Raw genomic sequence first — 23,384 nt, 5'->3', positions numbered from 1 at the left:
CCTTATGCGCGTTTCTTTTTTTTTGTAAAACCTTGAAGCTTTTACGTGATAATCATTTCCTCTGTGCGTCAAGAGTAGCCTCACAAAAATTTACACGACTTCCCCTAGATATGTTTTTGTATTAGTGGCAGGTGAAAAAGGCATAGGCTCCCTGTTTCCTCAAAGGGAAACGTGGTACTTGCAGAAGAGGATCACCGTGTTCTCCATCTCATTCATAAAAACCAAATACTACGAAATTTGGGACGCGTAAGAAGCCCAGTTGCAGTCTCTGTGCAAAATTTCATATTTGGAGTATGAGTGAATGCGTCGCGAAAGGCTGACAAAAAAAGAAACACTTTCGATGGCGAAAGTGAAGAAAAATAATAATAAAAAAAGAAACTCACCGAAGATCACGATACTCCCCAATGCTAAATTTGAGCACAGCCCTTGCGCGTTTTCATTTTTGCGATATATTGGCTGGAGCAAACTGTATCGTGCGACACGCTGCAAACGGAGCGAAGTGTGGCTCCACTGTCTCGCTAATCTGCACATCACGAGAGCCAGCGCGTGGGTGACGCGTGGGCGCGATTCACAGCAGCCGCCGCCGACAGACGTCGCAGACGACGCGCGTAACGCTAGCGCCATCTCGTAAGCACCGTCGCCGCACTACGCTTTTCCTCACCCCCCGCTCGCCATGCCCTCCTCATGCGCTTTCCTCCTCTCGTCTTTCATTCCCCGCTGTGCTCCACGTTCGCTTTCATCTTTCGCTGTGCTCGTTCACTCGGTTACGAGGGACAACGCAGGCGCTCGCCGCAGGAACGGGCGGTTAATAGCTGCGCTCTAAAATCAGGGGCGTTTAGCGGTGTATGGAAGAGAAATGTGTCAACATATACGTCACAGCTCTTTGAGGTCCGGTATCCATGTTTTAAACCACGTTCATCATCATCAGCAGCAGCAGCATCATTATCATCAGCCTGGTTACGCCCACTGCAGGGCAAAGGCCTCTCCCACACTTCTCCAACTACCCCGGTCATGTATTAATTGTGGCCATGTTGTCCCTGCAAACTTCTTAATCTCATCTGCTCACCTAACTTTCTGCCGCCCCCTGCTACGCTTCCCTTCCCTTGGGATCCAGTCCGTAACCCTTAATGACCATCGGTTATCTTTCCTCCTCATTACATGTCCTGCCCATGCCCATTTCTTTTTCTTGATTTCAACTAGTATGTCATTAACTCGCGTTTGTTCCCTCACCTAATCTGCTCTTTTCTTATCCCTTAACGTTACACCCATCATTCTTCTTTCCATAGCTCATTGCGTCGTCCTCAATTTAAGTATAACCATTTTCGTAAGCCTCCAGGTTTCTGCCCCGTAGGTGAGTACTGGTAAGACACAGCTGTTATACACTTTCCTCTTCGTTCACCACATTGCAACCACGTTCACCACATTACAAAGTGTTCAGAAGTTCCCAATAGATGAAGCGGCAATAGTGACGGCACACAGGAAGGAATACAGACAGAACAAGCCGCTTCATCTGTATGCCGTCACTACTGGCGCTTCATCTATTGAAAGCTATGCACCAACTAGCCCCACAGCGTGTTTTACTTCAGAAGTTCACTGGACTCACGTCCTGCCTCTTCCGACAGGCGGAGCGCAACTCATGGTAGTCCGGAGCAGACCACCGCCAGTTGCACTAAAATATTTATTTAAGGTAACGCATTTTCATGTTTCTTGTGTTCCCAATTGATTATCCTGCTTGGCCAATACATATGTTATACTAAAAATCCAGCTAAAGGTGATACAAGCTGCACTGTCCATCGAAAGCCGCAGTTATCCTACATGCAGAAATATTGCACGAAGAAGAGTAAGCTGACGCCTGAAGAAATCACGCACAGAAAGCTGCCAACCCGAATTGATTGGGTTCGAACATGGTAGAGCGCGCAGAGAAAACTCCTTTTGAGAGGTTATTCTCGGCATCGAACCGTTCACAGAATGTCGCCAGCCTGCACGGAGCGGGGGAAGATGAGCGTATTGAGGCACCGTACATGTGCGACAATTACTTTTTCGGTCTTGAATCGACACGTACAACGTATATCGCTGGGATCTATTCTCAACAAAATGCGCTCGAATGCGAACGAGAAAGCAGATTAGCCGGAACAATCACTTATAACCGGCCGTCTTATTTGCGCGATTCGGAGTACTTAAAAGCTACCAGCCAACCACTTAGTGGTAAGAAGCACGAGGCTCGCTTATCGTTAGCCAATAATCTGCCTATGTGCCACGCTGTTTCACCGTAAGAATCATACAAGGAGCAGCGCACATTGGGCAAGCCCGTCTTATCTCTCCGAGACTTCCCATTGGCGATTGGCTGAAGCTACAGTTCCTCTCAACATCTACTTTTGTGCCCATTTCGGTGGCAGTTGCCAGCCTACTCCTTCCTTATTTCCATCTCTCTCTCTCTCTCTCTCTCTCTCTCTGTGTGTGTGTGTGTCTGTTTTCATATCAAATAATAATAATAATAATAATAATAATAATAATAATAATAATAATAATAATAATAATAATAATAATAATAGTAATAATAATAACAATATCCGCCCAGAGAGAAATATGGCGGCACTGGCGAGTTTTCGAGCGGTCACTGTGCCACCATCGCAATACCGGGTATTGGATTGTTCGACTTATCTTGAATGTTCCTTGCCCTAAAAACATGGTCATGTATGCGGAACTAAGGCCTTCTTGCAATGGAACCTTTATAAAAGGTATTGATTGCCCAGTTATACATAATGTGTTGTTTCTTTCACATAACATATAACAAGTAAACTAATATAGCAAATATACGCAAATGAAGCCGACCGTGAGCCTACTCAATTCTTTTGCCGACTTGAGTGAACTGCCTACAGAGGGCGTTCACCTATTGAACACCTCGCGCAAGAACTCCTGCTTTATTAAGAAAAAAAATTCACATGATTATACAGAAAAAAATCTGCCTTTTACACTATGCTTTAGCAGGGACTTCACCACTCTTGAGACATGCGGTGTTCGCCAGACGGATCTTCAGTGCGTCCTGGCATTGAACACCGCGAATTCGAAGCCCCCGCTTCACGACAGTCTCGTATAAATACAACTAAAGTTTCAATAACTCTACATGCAACTGCACCGCAGCGTCCTTTTTCCTTCTGGGCAACTGTGAGAAACGCTATGGCTGACGGCACCGGTAGCTTTCCTAGCAGCGCACGGCGTTATCTTGAGTCACTTTTAAAACTCAAAAGCCACGGCCTGTTCCTTGCGCCGAAAGGCCCGAGGATAGGCACTTCAAAAGTTGTTTCTCTCTCTCTCCCTCGGTGTACACGTATTGTGTGTCTCTCCCGAGAGAAGAGAGTGCTGGCGCACTTCCTTTCCTCGAAATTTTCCTATGGATTTCATGACCCGGCGGTGTTTCGGGCCTCGCTCTCCGGGAGCAGCGTGAGGGGACAAACATTGGTTTCCGATAGTTACAAGCGTCGAGGTCAAAGTCTGGCGGAAACGTCAGCGAAAAGCGCGATGCGGAGTAAGCATCGCTTCCGATAGGAAACGCTGTCACGAAGAATAACAACGGGACCGCCCTAGGAGACGTGCGCCGTAGACCCGGAGAAGTAAGGTATATACGTGTGTGTACACACACAAGACACCGGAATCTGCGAATCTGTAGCTCTGCTGCAGCTGTGCCTGGGCAAAACGGAGATAACGCGTCACGTAGAACGCACCATCCTGCACTCAACAGAGGAGATGGCAGCTTCTACGCGACGTAAACAAAGGCCGAGAAAATGTGAGACCAAGCACACATGGAAAACAAAGAACCCCCAATTCACGAAGTTCGCGAGAAAAAGAAAGGGAGGCGGCGCTTGGAAGACAACAACAAATGCGCATTGTTCCTTCGTCTGGTTTGTTTTCTTGTTTTGTTTTTTTGACGGGGTGGTCTGTTGTGTACTTCGTAAATTGAATACTACGCAAGAACTACATTATATAACTACATATTTTGCTAAATACACGTACAACTGTTGGCCTGGACTAATAAAATAATGTTTTTTTAGGTTATGGCTCAAGTCCTTCTTGAGCAAGTGAGTGAGGGGAAGGAAACTCGGGACTAAGCATGGCTCACTTTGGAGGCTTTATATGCGAAGCTTCATGGTGAGATAAATGTCCCTTTCATGGTCAGTCCATGGTGGGATCCCGTTTGCAAAGGATGTCAGCGGCTTATACCTTCCTTAAACTGCCCTATTTAAACGCGGCACCATCTCAACCATAGGGCCCAGTTTTCCTCGAAGCTGTCATGAACAGCTGTCAGGCAGCCACTTACAGAGAGGTAGCGATGATTTTTTTTTTTTTGTATTTGCTAGCAAAGGCCTCCTCGCTCGACAAATCACTGCGCATTGAGCCTGACCGCCTGGCTTGCGCTTCAAAGAAAACGTGATGGTACGTGCCTAGAGAGACATTTTCTTTCTCCATCTTCATCAAGCAGTCGCAAGCTTTACCCGCCGTGGAAATTCAGTGGCTACATGGAGGAAAGAAACAAAATTGGAGAGGCCCCGAGTCACGTTTTTGAAGCCGGAAGTGCAGCCGTGTTGGTGTGCCACCTCCCTGTCCGCCTCCAATCAGCTCGGTGGAGCAGATAGGAACGGCTTTGGACTTGCATAGCTACGAGCCGCCGGAAGTGTGTGCTGCTGACGCGCGTCAGAACAAAGTCTGCGAAAATTCTGTGACAGCTTTAGCGAAGCAGACGCGCTCCTGCGTTTTTCCGTGGCACGTTGAAGACTACGAAGACCCGCGCCGTGATTACTTGAGTGTCTGGTGCTGGCAGACACTCACACTCACAGACGCAAAACACAAGTTTCAAGCTTACACACCACGCTCCAAAGTCAGCCTGTCTCGCGAACGGAATGTGCTGCGAATGGAAAGACACGGGCTGGAAAATTTTGTCTCGCTTTTAAGAGGCCGAGAGTAGCAGCGAGAGCTTCAGGAGCGCGGTTGCTATGGCAACGTTGAATTTGTGTTTAGTGGCTTAAGGGTCAGTCATGACCAAAGAGCGCCATGCCAGTGTTAGTGACTTCGCAGTGGAGTGATGAATTTGATGAAGTTGATGTGACGTGGCTGTAAAAGGGGCCTTAAAGAATAGTCACTTTAAAGTGCGTAAAGTCTACGTCTAAGACTATGGCGATGACTATGGCGTGTACTATGAGCACTAAAATGCATTGCCAGAAATGATACGATATACAAAATATGTCAGATTCAAAAATTGGCTAGAGCACTACTGCCTCACCAGTGCCCTTGAGACGCAAAGGCTTGGAGGCATGTGCTATACAAAACTACTATCGCAGCGGCATCCTCCGAATAAAGGATGCGCTACGAATTCATGTGGCTAATAACATGCAAGACAACATGTTTCAGGACACCTTGGACTGTACTAGGACCAAAAAACGGTTATGGGCCGAGAAACATTACAAGATGAAGAGGGATGTGCTGCCGGTATGCAAAACAAATGTCTTTTTCTCTCAGGTTCGGTTTCCGACACTCCAGGAGGAGGTGGAGGACGGTCAGCCTCTCTCTGCATGTACCAAAGCTTGGAGGTTCATTTCTAGTGAGTAGAAAATTATGGCTGGAAATGTGTGTCCTGTTCTGTCGTCTCAGAAAAGGACATGTGTTTAGCGTGCTTTTGTTGCAGAGGACCAGAAACCTAACTGTGGCTTTATCCCGTGCAGCTTATTTGTCAGCGCGTTCCACATGCCTTTAGTGGTTTCGTAATTCTCTCGTAAGAAAGGCTTCAGATCTGTGACAGGGACAGCAGCGGTATGATTAACAGCTTGCGATGCAACTGACGTGCCCATCTGGTCCACCAGAACATTACCCTCGATGCCCCTATGGCCAGGCACCCAGCATATAATGGCATGCTGGTTAGATATGTACGCTCTACACAAGATGGAATAGAGCTCATTAAGTACGGGATTTTTGTGCTTACAGAGTAACATCAAGTCCTTCACGATGCTCGGGAGTCTGTATATATAATTGCTTTTCGGAGTTTCGATTTCCGCATTTGCTTCACAGCCGACGATAGTGCATAGGCCTCAGCCGTAAAGATACTTGTTTCCGGATGCAGTTCATCGGATTCTGAGAAGGATGCGTCGACGGCTGCATAGGACACCGCGGCATGTAACTTCGAAGCGTTTGTGTAGAACTCTGTGCAATAGTGCATGTACTGTAGTTCTCGGAAATGCATTCAGATTTCGAGCTCTGAATCGTGCTTTGTAACTTCTAGAAATGATATGTCACATTCCACCATCTGCCACTCCCAAGGTGGTAGCAGCATAGTTGGATGCATTAAGCGATGTTCGAGGAGTGGGACATGCATTTCATCGCTAAGCCCCCTCACACGCAGCGAGGAAGGCTGTCTTACAGAGGGACGATTACGCAAAAGTGTAGCACACGTCATATCGTTAACGGTATTAGAGCATGGATGTGCGTGATTAGAGTGTAGTTTGAGAAAGAGAGAGAGAAATGCAAAGGACAGAGAGGGAGGTTAACCAGAGACTATCTCCGGTTGGCTACCTTGTACTGGGGGAGGGGCAAGGGGATGAGAAAATATGTGAGGCTAATGTATGTTCTCTGTAGATGGAGTGGTCACTCATTTGATTCTGCGTATAAGCTTTCAATAGGGATAGTTCTAAAAGCGCCAGTCGCCAAGCGCTGGCGTTTGGCACACCAGTACCAGTGCTCCTTTGTGAAAAACACCACGTGACTTCCGCCGCACACTCTTCAACTGATCCGGGTTCTAAGCGCTCTCCTACGCTTTCTTTCTTCGAGTGGCTATATGGCGTTGCGCTATTGAGCAAGAGGTCGCATTTTCTATCCTGGCCGCGGCAGCCACACTCCGAGGAGGGCGGTATGCAAAAAAAGAAAAAGAGAAAAAAAACGCACGTGTACTGAGATATAGTTGCACGTTAAACAATCCCACGCGGTCAAAACATACCGGAGTGAAACGTTGCTTTCCCTCACATGCTGAACTGCGAGGAAGCCAACCGGAGAGAGAAACAAAATCGGGTGCTGTGAATACGATATAGGTTGCTTGTTTGTTCGATGGACTGATCAGTTGATTCGTAAATATATATATATATATATATATATATATATATATATATATTCTTATTGACGACATTCACGGAGTTGCAGCAACATTGTGTATCTAATTTTATAATAATCGCGTCTTGCAATGCGATATCACTGAATTCACAGACGCACCTTCTACGCGAAAACCGATCCTTCCGTGCCCACAGTATACCCACACGGGGACCGCCAACGTTTCTAATCATCGCTGAGACGGCACAAAGAAATTGTTAGATCGCTAGATGCAACCCTGAACTGAACCATACGTTCGATCGACCCGTCTCGCACTTAAATCAACCTGGCTACAGAGCGAGACCCATCTATTGGACGCCCCAGCTGATTCGGCAAAAAACAGTTATACCCGCATCCGGTTTTCAAGGAATGCGTGGATACAGCATAAGCTGGAAGAAGTTTGCTTCGACCGCGTGTCACGGGCCGCGCCGACGGGATATAATGAGGGAGGGAGAAGAAAAAAAAAGCATCGGCAGCACGTTCAGAAACCTTCATGTTTTATTCTTTATGCTTTATGTTTTATGCTTTATGCTCGGTGCACGTATGTTGCATGAGAGTATAAAAGACACACACGATGTGCTGACCATCCTGAACAGAGAACACTCTAACTATTGAGCTTGTTAAGTTACAATACGCCTGTGTGGTTCCTTGCTGTCGGTTTAGTTACGACGTCGACATGTTTATGATGTGAATATTGATTTTATTGACACTATTTCTTTATTACATATCTATGTTCGCATTCTGCGTAATGTTTTTACTATTGAAACATTTATTTCTTCCCATTTATATCGCCATTGCCTACGTTCGTAACTCAGATATGTTTTTTTCTCTTTGCTGAATTCTTCCTCAGCTTGGAGGTGGAATTGTAGGAAGGCCCGCAGTATTCTGCCAATAAATAAATAAAATAGAGGAACAGATTCCCCAGGATGCTAGTGCGTGCGAAACCGTCGGAGACGCAGACGGTGATCCTTAAACACGGCAGGCATAAATGGGAATGAACCATGACTCCGGTATTGAGTAGTTGTAAAGAACGACACATTAATATTAACCACAGGAATGAAACGAATAGATAGAAAAAGGTAAAACTGGCAACAAAAGAAAAGTGAATAAGTGAGTAGTCAGACTACACGAATGCGAAATTACATGATAAAATATAAGATTCATTCAACGATTCAGGCTGAAAATAAATTGAAAGAAACATAATATGATCTCGAAAAAAAAATTCCCCAACGATTACGATACTCCCTAATGCGAAATTTGAGCGCCGCTCTATACGTGTTTTCATTTCGCATGTCGATATACTGTATCCGGATTATATAGGTACACGGTTTATATAAGGAAGAGAACGCTGTGAGTAGCGTGGCTGGCCCTGACAATCTGTCTCGTGCGGCACATTGCAAACGGAGCGAAGTGAAGTGGACTACATTATATGCGTAAAGGGCTTGACTAGATACTTGACAACCATGGTGACCCGCCGTGGTTACTCAGTGGGTACGGTGTTGGGCTGCTGAGCACGAGGTCGCGGGATCGAATCCCGGCCATGGCGGCCGCATTTCGATGGGGGCGAAATGCGAAAACACCCGTGTACTTAGATTTAGGTGCACGTTAAAGAACCCCAGGTGGTCGAAATTTCCGGAGTCCTCCACTACGGCGTGCCTCATCATCAGAAAGCGGTTTTGGCAGGTCAAACCCCATAATTTTTTTTTTGACAACCATGGTTGTCAAGGATCAAGAAAAAAGGAACACATGAAACACATACACGTACTTAAATCGCGAACGTAAACTAAAATTTGTGAAGAACGGTGGCAACATGGACACGTTACTCCCAAAATTATCTGGTAACATTGTCACGAGTCCTACGGCGGCCGCTCTTCAGTGTAAAAACTGGGAGAGCTCTTCTACGCACGACGAATTCAAGAGACGACACGGACCGATAATAATTCACGGTTTTAAAGGCGCCCTGCAGCGCGCCGGGAAAAGCTTGTTGAGCGGCACCGATGGCATCGCCTCCAGGCGGCGATCTTGTGCGCTTCATAGACAGAACGTGACGTGGGAAAGCGCCTATCATCGGAGGTCCCGTCCTCAAGGCCTGTGTGCCGGGGACGGAGAGTAGGGGGCCTCCTTATTCGGCCGCACAATAAAGTTGCCATCATCATCATCATCATCATCATCATCATCATCATCATATTATTATTATTATTATTATTATTATTATTATTATTATTATTATTATTATTATTATTATATGGTCGCTTAAAAAGGTGTAATGTGCGATTGCGTTCACGCGATGCTTGCGAGTGCTGCGAAAAAAAAGAAGATCCGCGGCATTTCGTGTTGCAACGATCTTAAGTATTGTACAGCCAGGAGCAGGGCGTTGCAACTACGGAAACGACTCATCGCGTGTCGAGCATTTTGGCGCGCCTACGGCCGCCTCGCGGAAGCTTTTGTAACCATAAAGGTGACGCCATGGCCAACTAGATTACAGCGCGCCGAAAGAACGCAGGGCCTTCCATGGAACGCCGTCAACAGGACGAGCAGGCTTGGCAACCAAGGCACAGCCGACTTCCGCTGATGACCATATGACGTTGTGGGAGAGTGAAAGGGGCGCCTTAAAGCCGCGAAGATTCAAGTGGAGCATAACTCTCATTTTGCTTGCATTTCGAATTTCCGCTGACCGATAACTAGGCTTTGCGTGGGGTAAACTTTCACAATTCACTCTGTTCTGTGTTCTACGAGACGCTCAGAACAGATCTAGAGCAAATATGGTATCGCCAAAAAACGGCGTTGCAGGACCCGTTTAATTAACAACCTAGCGCCTGCCCCAAAGCAATACAGGAACTATACAGAGAGGCGCAGAGTGAAGGCTTTCGGATTAATTTTAACCATCTGGAATTCACCAACGTTCGCACACAAAGCTCGGTGCACGAGCGTTTTCGCAGCGCTCTCCCATAGCAACCCTGCCTCCGCGCCCGCAGGAATCGAACCTTCAACATCGTGCTCAGCAGCAAAATGCCGTAGCTATTGATCCACCGCAGCTGATCGACAACATCCGTGCGCGTAAACGCGCGATAAACCACGTTGCAAGTGCCACCTGTGCGTGTTCGTTCTAAACAGGAATGTCCTGTTTCTGAGATGTATACGACTACACTGAAACAGCGCACTCCTCTGAGGTTCTGATCTTGAAGTATGTCTATAGAGCGTGAAAGTGCGAGCATTCAGTGCTGCGCGCATTATATCTAATTATTAATTTCGACTAATTATCTAATTAGGCGAAATGAAAAACATAGTTTGAGTATCTCCAAGCGACGGCAAACAACATTACCTTTGTTCTGTCCAGCTACGTGACATTTGCATATTTTTAAACTCTGGCTAAAAGTTAGCTGGGACACCCTATATGAGCACACATGGGACACGGTTCTGTCATCAAGCTTGCGCCGGCGAGCGACCTTGTGGTCTGTATGAGAGGCACGGTCCTCAGACGCAACCGTTCGTATACTATACATAGTTGTTAATAAAAATAATTGGGCCAATTTGTGCATTTTCGAAAACTGAGACAAAGTTGAGCGTAAGACAACTGACCGAGAAGTCCATTCTGTCTGTTTCCTCTCGTACGTTGTCCCCCTTTCTTCTTTTTTTTTTTGCGCTTCACCTTCCCTCAACTTTCGAACCAATAATGTTGACACGCTTCTCGAACTACGAATGATCGCGCGACAAAAAACACCAACACTGTTGCGTTCGCCTCTGTGCGCGCGGAACGCGTTTTAAATGTCCCGGCAAGCATACCCTGCGCCGGCTGTGGACCGCACTCGCTGGAGGGGCACATGAGCGGCTCCAGCTGGAGAGCAGCCTCCCGAGGCGTTGTCACGGCGCCCATCTTCGACTGTCGCTGACCTCCGGCGTTGAGCTAACTCGCAGCACGCGCCCCGAGCTTGTCGACGGCCATGCTGACTCCGCGCGCTCATATCGCCCCGCAATAGAGCCAGCCGTCGCACCGTACCCTCCCCTCGCCTGCTCTCGCCGGAAGCCGGAAGCTGGTGACGAAAGCGGCAAGGAAAAAAAAAAGAAAAGAACAACCCCGTCGACGACCGGTTGCACACATCTTCAAAGCGCAGACCAATTAAGCGGCTGCAGCCAACGTTTTCCTGCAGCATCCAGTGACACCCAGGCGCACGCGCGCGAAGCTGCTGCTGCTGCTGCTATACTGCTACTGTGCGCACAGCAGACGCACCCGGGCCGCCAACAGGTGCGACTGCCTTCCATTCGACGATTGGATAGCTGTCCGCTCCACGTACGGTGGTAGCAGAAAACGCGGGGAGGCCGTTCCCTGGGTCGCGAAACAACAACGGTGCGTACGCGGCGAGGAGGTGTACAAAGCGCCTGTACGCAAAGCACGCGCCAGCTGCATGCTGGCGAGTCGACCGACACGTGTACGTTGAGTCAGGTTGAGTCACCGCGCAGCCCGGCTCTCGGCCGCGCGGTTGGGCGAGCGTCGCCGTCGCACGAACTTGGAAGTGCTCGTGCCGACAGAACGTCTCTGACAACGTGTCGCTCACAAGAAACGCGCGGAACCAAGCGGGATTCGTTTGGTTCGTTGCCTGCGGCGATCACGTTCATTCTAAGCAGCTCACCACCGGGAGAGCCGGAGTTTTACAGCGAAACAAGGAGCGTTCCTCAAGGAGCGTTCCTCAAGGCCTTGAAGAAGGCCAGCGAGCGGCGACGTGGTCTGTGTAAAATATCACGGAAATATCGGCCAGCAACACAAACTGCGTCAGTGTACCGAACTCGTTACTTTGAAACGTAATATCAGTGCTTATAAAATACATGTTACCTTGCGCATAGCTGAGTCGAACAGGCAACTTTCTTGCGCGGTAATCTTTTAATTGGTTAGCATTAGGAGTGCCTAAGTGGAAAAGAAGTGTATGTGTGCGAAGCCGGTCATGTGGTATATATATATATATATATATATCCGTATATATATATATATATATATATATATATATATATATATATATATATATATATATATATATATATATATATATATATATATATATATATATATATATATATACGGTTCTAAGAATAGAAGCGCGTAGGAAAAATAGAACTTTTCTGACGTTTCGGCTGGGCTCCGACCGAAACATCAGTAAAATCCTGTTAAGAGGCATGACATACTTTAGCTCCCGTTGTCGGTGACCTTCAGGTTACCTCGATCCTAAAGCTAGAGCTGTTATCTGGGCGCTAAAACGAGAACTGCGAGAACAAAACTAGATCATCCGGGCAACCAGTAAAAATTAAAAATGCGGTCTCTGCCCCCAAACCTTTGTAAAGGACCGCATTACACACACTAGTTACTGCCCAAACAAGATACAAAAATATTGCTTCCGAGTTCTTCCTAATGTTTGCTTACACAATTACTCAAGTTGTAACTTCTAGTACGCTTAAGTTTTATTAACTTCCAGTATCGACGTTCAAAAAGCAGATACAGGGCACTATACACTCCCTTGTCATCTTCTGGCGCTGAGCGCTGAACGCCAGCGGTCCGCGAGTTCCGCGGCGCGGGTTTGGCGCGGCCTCGATAGATGGCGCCACGCTGCCTGGCGCCTGCTTCAGGCGCTTCTACCCGCCGCGGTGGTTTAGTGGTTATGGTGCTGCGCTGCTCAGCACGAGGTCACGGAATCAAACCGCGGCCGTGGCGGCCGCATTTCGATGGAGGCGAAATGCGAAAAAAATTGCCGGCTCTACCGCAATCTGGAGTAGATGTAAGCATGAAATGGCAACCGGCAAAGCACACTGGTTGATGATGATACAAGCCCCAATCTTAAAATGGGTGTAGTGCATGTTCGTAGAGGCACACTCCACCCCACCACACCACACCACGCCATACTGTGCACTGGTCCATATGGACACTGCCCAGCTAGAAGGAGAAAACCGGCTGAAGGCCGCAGGACAGGCAGCGAAAGATGCCAGGGAGACAGAGCGCACTGCGTAGCTAGAAGAAGAATATATTGAATTCCGAGATTTTACGTGCCAAAACCACGGTTTGATTATGATACACGCGGTAGTGTCTGTGTAGTGAACTCCGTGTTAATTTTGACCACCAGGTGATCTTTACCGTGCCCACAATGCAGCTGCGTGGGATCTGGGAAAGAGGCGCGCATCACCGTAGCTGGATTCCATACATCATCACCAGCAGGTTCTGGTCCCTGCGCGCGCTCGTGTGTGTTTTACGACTCTTCATGTACTCACACAATGCTCAGGCGTACAGATCCCAACTCGATGGATCTGCTGTATTTCTTTCGACTATAACCTTGCGTGGGCACGATGAGAAGGCGTCTTGCCTCAGCAAAAATGAAAAAAAAAAAAAACATGCAGCAGTCCGACACAACCAGGAGGGTCTGTATGTGAATGTCACTGAGCGCGTGCTGGTGGGCGAGTTGGTTATGCATGATAACAACGAAGGCGCCAAATAAAACAACGGACGAAGGAAGGAGACACGAGACAACCACGTAGGCGCCTATACGTTGTTGTCTCGTGTCTCCTTCCTTCGTCCGTTGTTTTACTTGGCGCCTAATTCGTTATAATGCATGTGAATAGTTAAGGAAGCGCGGAGGGGCCCACTGCAGCGTGGAGTGAAGGAACAGGGAGTGCACAGCTGACAACCGTCGTGACAGACGGGGTCAAAGACGGTTCCCCGTAGAGAACACCAAGGGCGGAGCGTAGATTTGGCGAAATGTAGATATATATAAACAAGCATGCACACGCTAGAAGAGAGAAAACTTGCGACGGTAATCGCCTATACAATCGGATTGCTTAACAGGAATTTGTAGTTTCTCATGTTATAACCATATTCCTCCCCCCCCCCCCTTTTTTTTCTTCGAAAGTTTGCTCTGCGGCATAGAACGTTTGGTGCGTACAAGTTATGCATACATGTATGGTTGGTTTGTACGATGAAAACTAACAAGGATCTATGGTGGGGACCATATATCCAAAAATGGTACTCAGGTGCACGGGCGGCTCGGGTATATCCCCACTTTTGAAAGGTAGCGGTGCCTTGAAGAGTGCAGTCCGGGACAATGTCGAGGGCCTTCTGTCCTCGTCCAACCTTATATGCCCCGACCAATATCGCTGCGCGCGCGCGCGCAGCGACACACACACACACACACACACACGAAAAAAGAAAGAAGATGTTGTTGTAAAAGCACAGCACTTGTGGTCACCGAAAGAGAAGAGCAGCCAATTTGGATCGCAGCAGTGAGCTCTTGGGGTTTTGGCTAAGTGTCGGGCGGATTTAATCCAGTTTTGTAGGTGCCAAGTCGTGTTTTGAGGGAAGGTTGTTTGATACGGAGATAGTGCCACAAATGTCGAAACATTCGCTAGGAGACGGCCCGGGGCAATCTCCGCCTTGGTCGGCCTCCCTACCACCTGATCAAATGGCTCTTGAAGCTCTCTTTCGTAGTGGGATGTGCAGCATTCCTATGGCGCTGGTGCCTTAAATTTTCATGGAGGACCCATCCGGCTCAACAACCCGAAGGCAGTACATGCGGAACTTCAGGCGGCCACGCATCACTACATGCACATCACTGATGTACGACAGTTTGACAGAGGTGGGGTTGTTTGCCGTTCGTCAGACCAGGCGTGCGTGTATGACCTACTTAAGTGCTCATCGTTTGCATCTATGCAAGTGAGTGCCTTCATCACCTCGCATCTTTTTGCACTAAAGGAATAGTTCTTGGTGCGGACTCCAATTTAAGTCCAGCAGAGACTCTAGAAAAGCTCTCCGCGGCTAGGGTAATTGCTGTTCACCGATGCAACAGAATGGTGGACAATACACTTTCTATACCGAGTCAGTAATTGCCACGTTCGCAGGTACATCTTGCCCTACTGAGATAAATTTCTGGCCCCTAATCTTCAGAGTGGACCCGCTTGCCTCACGTCCATTACAAGGTCGCAGTCGTTGGCGCTATGGTCATAGCATGGATGGTTGTAAATCCAGCCTTCGTTGTAGCGCCTGCGGCGGGAGCTATCCCATTATTGACGGCTATAGGCTCAATCGGACTCGTGCTGCCTCTGCGGTAGAGCCCACAAGGCTGACTGCTCAAACTGCCCTGCTAGGGCTAAGGAAGTTCAAATAGTGTAAGCTATGGACAAAAGGCGTTGCCCACGCCGAGAGGCCATTGCGGCGGTAAAGGAAAGAGCCCATGGTTATGCGAGTGTGACAGCAAAAGCCTGTCAGAAGTAATCGCACAAGCTATTGAAGAGTCTATGGCTAAAATTATGGAGCGCATTGTAGAAAGTGTCACGGAATGCTTTAGTGGATTGGTATCCTCACAGTTAGCACAATTATTACCGACGGCTACTGCTCAGCCAATAAACACTGACATGAATGTCAGTTGACCCCACTCTCAGGAGGATGGGGAAATTGCGTCCACAACTCACATAAAGCAAGTCAGGCCTGTTCCAGGTTACTCAATCAAGGTCACTACGGGCCCAGACAACTCTGATTATCAGGATACCTGAAACACTGAAATGGACGTGAGGGCTCAAAATGGAGGTGTTCTCCCCTGGAGGCTACTCTTCATACTGGGTAAATCTAAGAAAATCCTCCCTGAAGTAAACCCGAAATGTAATATATTGGAGGAGGCTGTTGCCTATGCGGTTCTCTCATCACTGGAAGGTAGGTGAGGGTGCTGCAGAGGAACTGCAGATCAATATTCACTGCTTCCACTTATTTAAACGTTCTATCTTCTCAAATTTCTCTGGATGTAATTTTACTGCAGGAAACTCGGTTATCACCTGAAACTATTTTGTTTGCGCAATTTTAGGTCCTTTCGCCTAGATCACCCGTCTAGAGGTGGGGGCTTGTTAATTATGGTCTCAAGCAAGTTTTGGCCAGAGGGCAAATATATCATTCCAGATGATGTCTCCAGAATATGGAATTCTAGCAGTAGCAATGATTCTCCCTGGCAGTAGCAATTTCTCATTGGTCAATATACACTTTCCTTCGGGTGTGCCGGATACACGCTCCCTAGACTCAATTTTGGCAAAATGCGGTAAAGAGATAGTATGGGGATCCCGATCAGACTAGTGTGGAAAGCGTCTATGGGAGTGGGCAACAACTAATAACTTATCGTGTCAAAATTCGGGTGCAGTTACACCTATTCGCGGACAGTTTAGATCTGTGCTGGACCTTACATTTTCGGGTCCAGGTCCTTCCCTATCCGCATGGGAAACGGTGGATGTTGGGAAAAACAGTGATCATTTTACAGTTGTGTTTGAAGTGGTAGGTCCGCAGTCTACCGTGTACGCTCGCATGCACTCTTTTGTGAACTACCATACATTAAAAAAAAATGCTTGCAGACCACTTTCAAATCAATTAAAGATTATTCATTGAATGCTGATGATATTTGCTCAATGTTAGATACTTCGCGCAAAAGGTCAGAGTTCCACTTGAAAGCACGCAAAGACACTGCTTCTACAAACTGGTGGAACGACGACTGTTCGTGGGACTACAAGCGATGTAAAGCTGCATGGAAACAACTCATGCATAACCAGTTTCCGAAAAACTGAAGCAACTATACATTTATTCCTTGAATGTTTAAAAGAACGGTATCTAAGGAAAAAGATTATTACAATGTCCGTCATTTCAAATTTCTTTCAAAATCAAATAATAAGCGTGGATTATTTCGGTTCTTAAGATCCCAAAAAATGATGCCGCGCCCCTTAAACTTGGAGTCAATAGCTTTAACAACAGGTGAAAAGCTGACTCTCTAGATGTAATTGCGAGAGGGTTGGAGACCCGATTCGCTACCTCTTTTCCCTTCTCTCCTCAGAGATAGGTCGCATCAGAATATTTCGAAGAGATTTCTATGTCAGAATTGTCCCAAGCTGTTTCATGTTTACCGGCTGCAGCCCCAGGTCTCGATGGCTTCACAAATAAGATTATTAAACTTCTCTTTGATGTCGCTCCTAAGGGCTTGTTAGATGCCGTAAATTACTCTATACAATATGCCCGGATCCCTCATGCGAGGAGAATCGCGAAGATGATTACACTCCTGAAAGACCAAACCAAAGGGTATGTTCTAGACAATATTCGGTCTATTTCTCTAACATAAAATTTCGTAATATAATAGAAAGATCATTAGGCGCACGTATGATTAAGTTTGGGACCACAAGAGAATTATTGAGCTCCTGCCAAATTGGATTTAGACCAGGGATATCAATTAGGTGCGCACACGTCGACCTGAGAGCCGAATTCAGTTGGTTCGTTACCAAAAACCAATGTGCAGCTCTAGTTACACTAGACATTTCTAAAGCAAACGATAGTGTGCAATACCCTATATTTATAAAGAGGATGAAGGATATTGGATTATCTGATTAATTAGTAACGCGGACTGCTGAATTCTTGCAGGGCAGGGAGTTTTACTGTGCACAAAGTGGAATTTCATCGGGAAAATTCAAACGCGCGGGGTTCCCCAAGGCGCAATCTTATTTATGTTTATTTTATTTTATGTTTTTGTTCAACATCTTACTCAGCTCCATTCCTTATGATCAGAATGTAAGCACGTGCGCTTACGCTGATTATATAGCGTTTCTTGCTTCGGCAATTGATATTCAGTCACTGTACGAGTGCTTACAGGAATACTTATGCGAGCTAGAATCATGGCTGGACAGTAACCGTTTGTCCCTTAATGTATATAAGAGTGCCGTTCTTGTCTTTCCTCTACAACACCAAGTTATCACATCCCTTTTATATCGCCATTCCATTATACCGCAAGCGGAAGAAATCAAGAACCCTGAAATTATGTATGATGGAAATCTTAACTGGCGTCATCATATTGAACATATAACTTCAAAAGCTTTCCGCGCAATGGGTATATTAAGAAGGATAAGCAATAATCGATGGGGAATACGCAGATGCACACTCATAATGATTTACCGCATGTATATTCGACCTATACTAGAGTTCGGTTGTGTGTTATTATCCGGCGCCTCTGCTTATAAGCTACGTCCACTATAGTTTTGCTGGAACGGGAAGCGCGCTTCGCTTATCTCTGGGGTTACTAAAGTTTGTAGTAAACGCTGTGCTGTACAAGGAATCACAAATACCTTCTCTTGAAATGAGATTCAAAATAGTCACCGTTCAAACAGTCATAAGGCTCTATGAATCCCCACTAAGAAGGTCCTAGTCAATCTTTATCAACCAACCAGCCCAATCTTTTTCGAGTCTCATGGCCTCGGTTTCACACGCCACAAGTGATTATAGTACAACCGTTATTGAGTCCGTTAGATGTATATATAAATGATGGAATAACGGTAAACAGCATCTCAAATTCATTGGTTATTACTTATGATGACATATACCTAAACTATGCAAAGCAGTTTTCGCTCGCATATTCTAAACGGCTTACTCCAGGATCGCTTGAATCACCTCCACACAAACGTACTTACAGCAACAGATGCTTCGCGGAGTGAGGAAAAGGCCGGAGTTGGAATTTTTTTTGTCATCATTGAATTGGTAATAATAAAGTTTTTCATAATAATAAAGTTTTTCATAATAATAAAGTTTTTCATCCATCATTGAATTGGTCTTTTTCTGTTCAGCTTCCCGACTTCACTCCAATATTTCCAGTGGAATTCGTGGCTGTTGTCCTAGCTTTGCGTAAGCTACAAGCTTCCTGCTAGGACAACCACGCTAATAATCACAGACTATTTATTGCTGTGCATTTCACTTGCTGCTCGCGGCGAATCGAATATATTAAACACTTTCTATTCGCTGGCTCCAAGTCATTTGCGGAGTTCACGTTTAATGTGGGTACCTGGGAACAAAGGCATATTTATGAGCGAAGCGTCAGACAGCTTGGCCAAGGCTTCTATCAGCGGTCCTGTGCTTACCCTTTGCAAAAGTAGACAGACAGAAGTGACATTAACGAGACTGCGTTGTCGAGTCCCATCAATATTACATGCACAGATCTGATTTGGCAATTTCCCTTTTGTGCCATTTTTGCAACTCATTAGAAACGATTAAACACAACCTATTGGAATTCCGGCGTTTCTCCTACCTTTGGAACTACAGTGGAACTACAGTGGACTTAGGAAATTACAGTGCGACAGCTCGGCCTGCCATGGAACACTCCGGTACTGCTATCCTTCGGAGCGTTTGAGCTTGGGCGATCGCACAGGAATGTATGTATCGCCATAGAAGAATTCATTATTGAATCAAACCGACTTCATTTTTAACCATATTATTCATTTCATTTTGCCCCATTTTGCCTTTATTGCCTCATTTATGTTATATACACTTTTTTGAAGGACTGTCCGCTGAATCGTTTTGAAAATTTCTCGCTTCAATTTATTCATCAAAATTATAGATTTATCAAGTTATTACCTGAACACACATGTAAAGCCTGCCAGACTTGGGCGATCCCCGTCAGCGGGTATGCGCAAAACACATCAAGGTCATCATTATCACCAAAAGAGACAAACACGAGCGCTCTTGTATGCCGCGTTTGGTATTTTCTCATGTATTCACGAATACGCCCCTTTTACAATAAATGAACAACGGGTTATAGTCTACCACCTTAGCAAAAAGTGGCGTGCTCATCGCCCCTCCGCTTGACGCAGACACACGCATATATATATATATATATATATATATATATATATATATATATATATATATATATATATATATATATATATATATATGTATACGGCAAGTGAGGAAGCCGAGGGGACCGATTTTTAGTACTCACAATCCACAATCATAATAAGCCAATAGGTAATGGCACCAAGAGCAGCATAAGGGCAATTATTTGTAGATTTTAACTGAAGAAATGATAAATAGATGAAATGACAGTGGATCAAAAAACAACTAGCTGCAGGCACGATAAGAACCCACGTCTTCGCATTATGACACCTCTTGGTATCATAGCCTGTTCGCTGACTGTCCCAGCCAACTTTAGCCAGAGTTTAAAAATATCCAAGTGCCACGTAGCTAGACACAACAAAGGTAATGTTGTTTGCAGGTCGTTTGGAGATACTCAAACTGTTTCTTTCATTCCACCTAATTAGATAATTAGTCTTAATTAACTTAATTAAGTGAAAAGTGGTAATGAGAAAATTGTAAAGCTACATGAAAAACTCCCGATACAGCTTTCTGCTGCTAAACACGTGGTACATAAAGATGTTTTTTTTTTCGAGTGGGAAAGAAGCACACAAGTGCACGCAAAATTGCCGCGCGACTTGCCGCTCGAGCTCAACAACCAAGCCACAGTGTAGCATCAACAATTAAGTTAGTAATAACACCCATAATAAGTCCTACGCCGATATTCCACCTCCGAATAATGTCCCAACGACATCGAAAAAAGGAAGTCATAGCTGGGGCGTTCATAGGACCTCTTTCAGTGTTTCAATGAGAGCTTTTAGGATCATTTAATACATCCTTATGGCGTCCCCAACGTCCAAACAAGAATATTCATTAAACATCCCTAGAATGCCTCTGTGCCCAGTCTGGGTTCAATAAAAATCATGATCCATTTGCTAGAATATATCTTTCTCTCTCAAATGCAAAGAAAAGTAAGGTTAGTCCACCGGTTGTCTCATAAGAGCACGTCTGTATCAGAGTTGGCGCCGAGCTAAAGCTTCCTCATAACGGCTTCGTTGTAGAAATGCAGTGGCCATTGCGCAGAATGTCTGACAAAAAAGAAGAAAAAAATTCTGAGGTTTAACTCTTGTAAACCTAGTTATCACGAGCGAAAGGTCTGTTTGGCTTAGTTTTGCAAAGACTATGCACATAGTGTCGTGAAAATTAGGCCACATTCTTTCACACACGTTACACAAGACAACCGAACGGGTTGTTCACGAAGTCGCGATGAAACCTGACCATCGCAGTCGAGCATGCCGCCAGCCGAAAGGTGTGGTTCATCAAATATTCGCTGTGGGATGCGTTACTTGTATCCACGACTTTGTCTCCTGGTTCGTGTTGCTGAACGATAGCGCCGGTTGCAGTAGCGTCGATCTTGGCAAGCTTCCGCGCTTGATAGCTTAACGTGCTAATCTAGCCTCCGTTTGCCCCGGTATTTCAGCAGCCAACTATGCCTTTGCATGAGATTTCGCAGCCTGCCGTCTAGCTATATCCACTGGATGCTTGGATTCAGCCTGTCGCTTGTGCTGAAGCGCACGCACAGATGGCCCAGCCGGCGCGCCATCCATGGCGAGACAGCGACCAAGCGCCGGCGAAGCAGCTGGGAAAGGGACGCTAAAGGTTACCAGAAAGTCAAGTTAAAGTGATAAAGCAATTCTCTAGAACGTCTAAAGCGTCCATATAATCGCGAACAGATCTTTTGTAACCGAGAAATTGAGATAAATGCATGACACGACATTCCGGTACTATAGCCCGATGACGAAGGCACTCCTCATCATAATTTATGTCACTAGTACTCAACTACTCGTATTAAAAATATTATTTCATTAGCTTATAAGACGAAAGAAAATGCTACTTGTCTACTTCTATTCGATTCTGAGAAAAAATAACATATTGAAGTTACCCTTGAGTGGTATGGGTGATCGAAAGGTTTCGTTCTCGCTCGACTCTGCGCGCTCGACTTTGCGCCGCGCGCGCTTTGGAGTTTCAGTTGTTTCTTTATCGCGTCGTGCTGTGGTGGTCCTGCTGGCTCGCGAAACTTGCATTTGGAACAAGCAGCGAGAATGCCACGTCCATGTGATGTCGTGGGATGCGCGAACGGTCTGCGGAACTTGGCTAAGGGCAGTTGCAGCGGCGAATCCAACTTTACTTATCACTGTGTGCCAACGAGTGAACCTCTCCGTTCGAAGTGGTTAAGTGCCGTATCTCTGCCACAGAGCGCTGGCAAAGAGCCGAAAAATCACGTAGCGTGCTCGCTGCACTTTCGTCCAGAGGATTACGAGTTCAACGCCGACTTACTGAAGTCGCGTGGAGTGCCTTTCAAAGCAGGCCGCCGTCGTAGTAGTACGCAACGACGCCGGCAGCGCGAGCTTTCAGCAGCAGGTCACGTTCATCAGTGCTTAAATTGCTGAACCCAAGCCCAGCATCGTGAGCCAATGTGTCGTTGTCAGGGTCATCCATTGCAACGAGCGTCGAAGTTGGCGTCATAAAATAAAGAGCCAGCTTATCGTCGTGCGCTTTCCCTTCCGCTAGCCACCATAGTGCCGCTTTCGCGCTGCTGTCGGCTATGTCTTGGCTCTGTTTCTGATCGCGCGTTTGCGTTTTGTGCAGAAAAGCCGTAGCGCCGTCTGCACGAGCAGTTTTACTCACCGACGCCGCAACGTCACTATGAGACCATGACGTCAACACTCCTCGATCGGAAGGCGGGTGATTTGAACTGCGCTAGAGGTACCCGAACGCTTCAGAACGCATTTTCTCTTAAAATAAGTCTCTTCTTCGCTTGAAACAAGCGTTTCGAGGTTTCTGGGATGGTATTTCAACAGTCCACGTTGGCTTAATATTAACCTTTAGTGTTCCTTTAAACCCTCGCCTAGTCACGTGTTACCGCAGCGGCGAGGCTCCGAGTGAGTGCAACTGCGACGCCTCTTCGCTGCGGATTACGTGGCGTGAGGTCACACCTGCCCTCCGGCGGCTCAAGGTCATTGCGACGCGACGAATGACCTTGAGAGACATGGCATACTAGAGCTTTCGCTCTAAAAGCAGTTCCATCCTGAGGATGAAGCACGGAAAGCGATAGCAAGGCTTAACGCTGCAACCGATAGTTGACAACGGGCGAAAAAAAAAGACATGGCGCATTTTACAAATCGCCGTGGACTCGCCTAGGGTGCCCCGGGGTGCAACTGTTTTTGGCCTACATCTCTTTGTCGTAGGTCAAGCATGTGCTCGCCAAACCGAATGATTATTGGCAATTTGACTGCTCAACTAAATGTTAAGGAGTTTCCTAAAACTAAGGAGTTAACAACCTTTACTCCTTACCAAAAAGTAAATGCATTTCAGCAGTGTAACGAAGGAAGAAACGTTTCCGCGTCATCAGAAGTGTAGACTACCATGTTGTTTATAACTATGGCGGCATGCGTATGTAGTCACTTATGTAACTATAGATACTGAAAGAGCCGTATTGAATAAATACTTAAAAATGCAAATGCATTGACCTAGTCTAGTCTATTGCAACAGGCAAATATACTGATTTTGTAGTGTCGCTTGATATCAATATTTAGCACTCCAGGAGTTCGCATTCCAACTCAATGCTAGATATAGGGCTCCCATTCCCACT

At 46.3% G+C, this 23,384-nt stretch overlaps 1 protein-coding gene across 1 annotated transcript in view; it reads right to left on the bottom strand.

The window, feature by feature from the left end:
- Positions 1 to 11,053, bottom strand: part of LOC135917676 (solute carrier family 2, facilitated glucose transporter member 8-like) — a 35,531-nt gene extending 24,478 nt beyond the window's left edge. The window contains exon 1 of the mRNA XM_065451245.2: positions 10,909 to 11,053. Coding sequence (XP_065307317.1) covers positions 10,909 to 10,999 — 91 coding nt within the window. The 5' untranslated portion in view covers positions 11,000 to 11,053. The remainder of the gene's footprint in view (positions 1 to 10,908) is intronic.
- Between the last annotated feature and the right edge of the window lie 12,331 nt (positions 11,054 to 23,384).

This window comes from Dermacentor albipictus, chromosome 4 (assembly GCF_038994185.2).
Source record: "Dermacentor albipictus isolate Rhodes 1998 colony chromosome 4, USDA_Dalb.pri_finalv2, whole genome shotgun sequence".
NCBI classification, from domain to species: Eukaryota; Metazoa; Arthropoda; class Arachnida; order Ixodida; family Ixodidae; genus Dermacentor; species Dermacentor albipictus.
The sequence above is the reverse complement of the archived record's forward strand: the minus strand, read 5'-3'. Positions and strand labels throughout refer to the sequence as shown.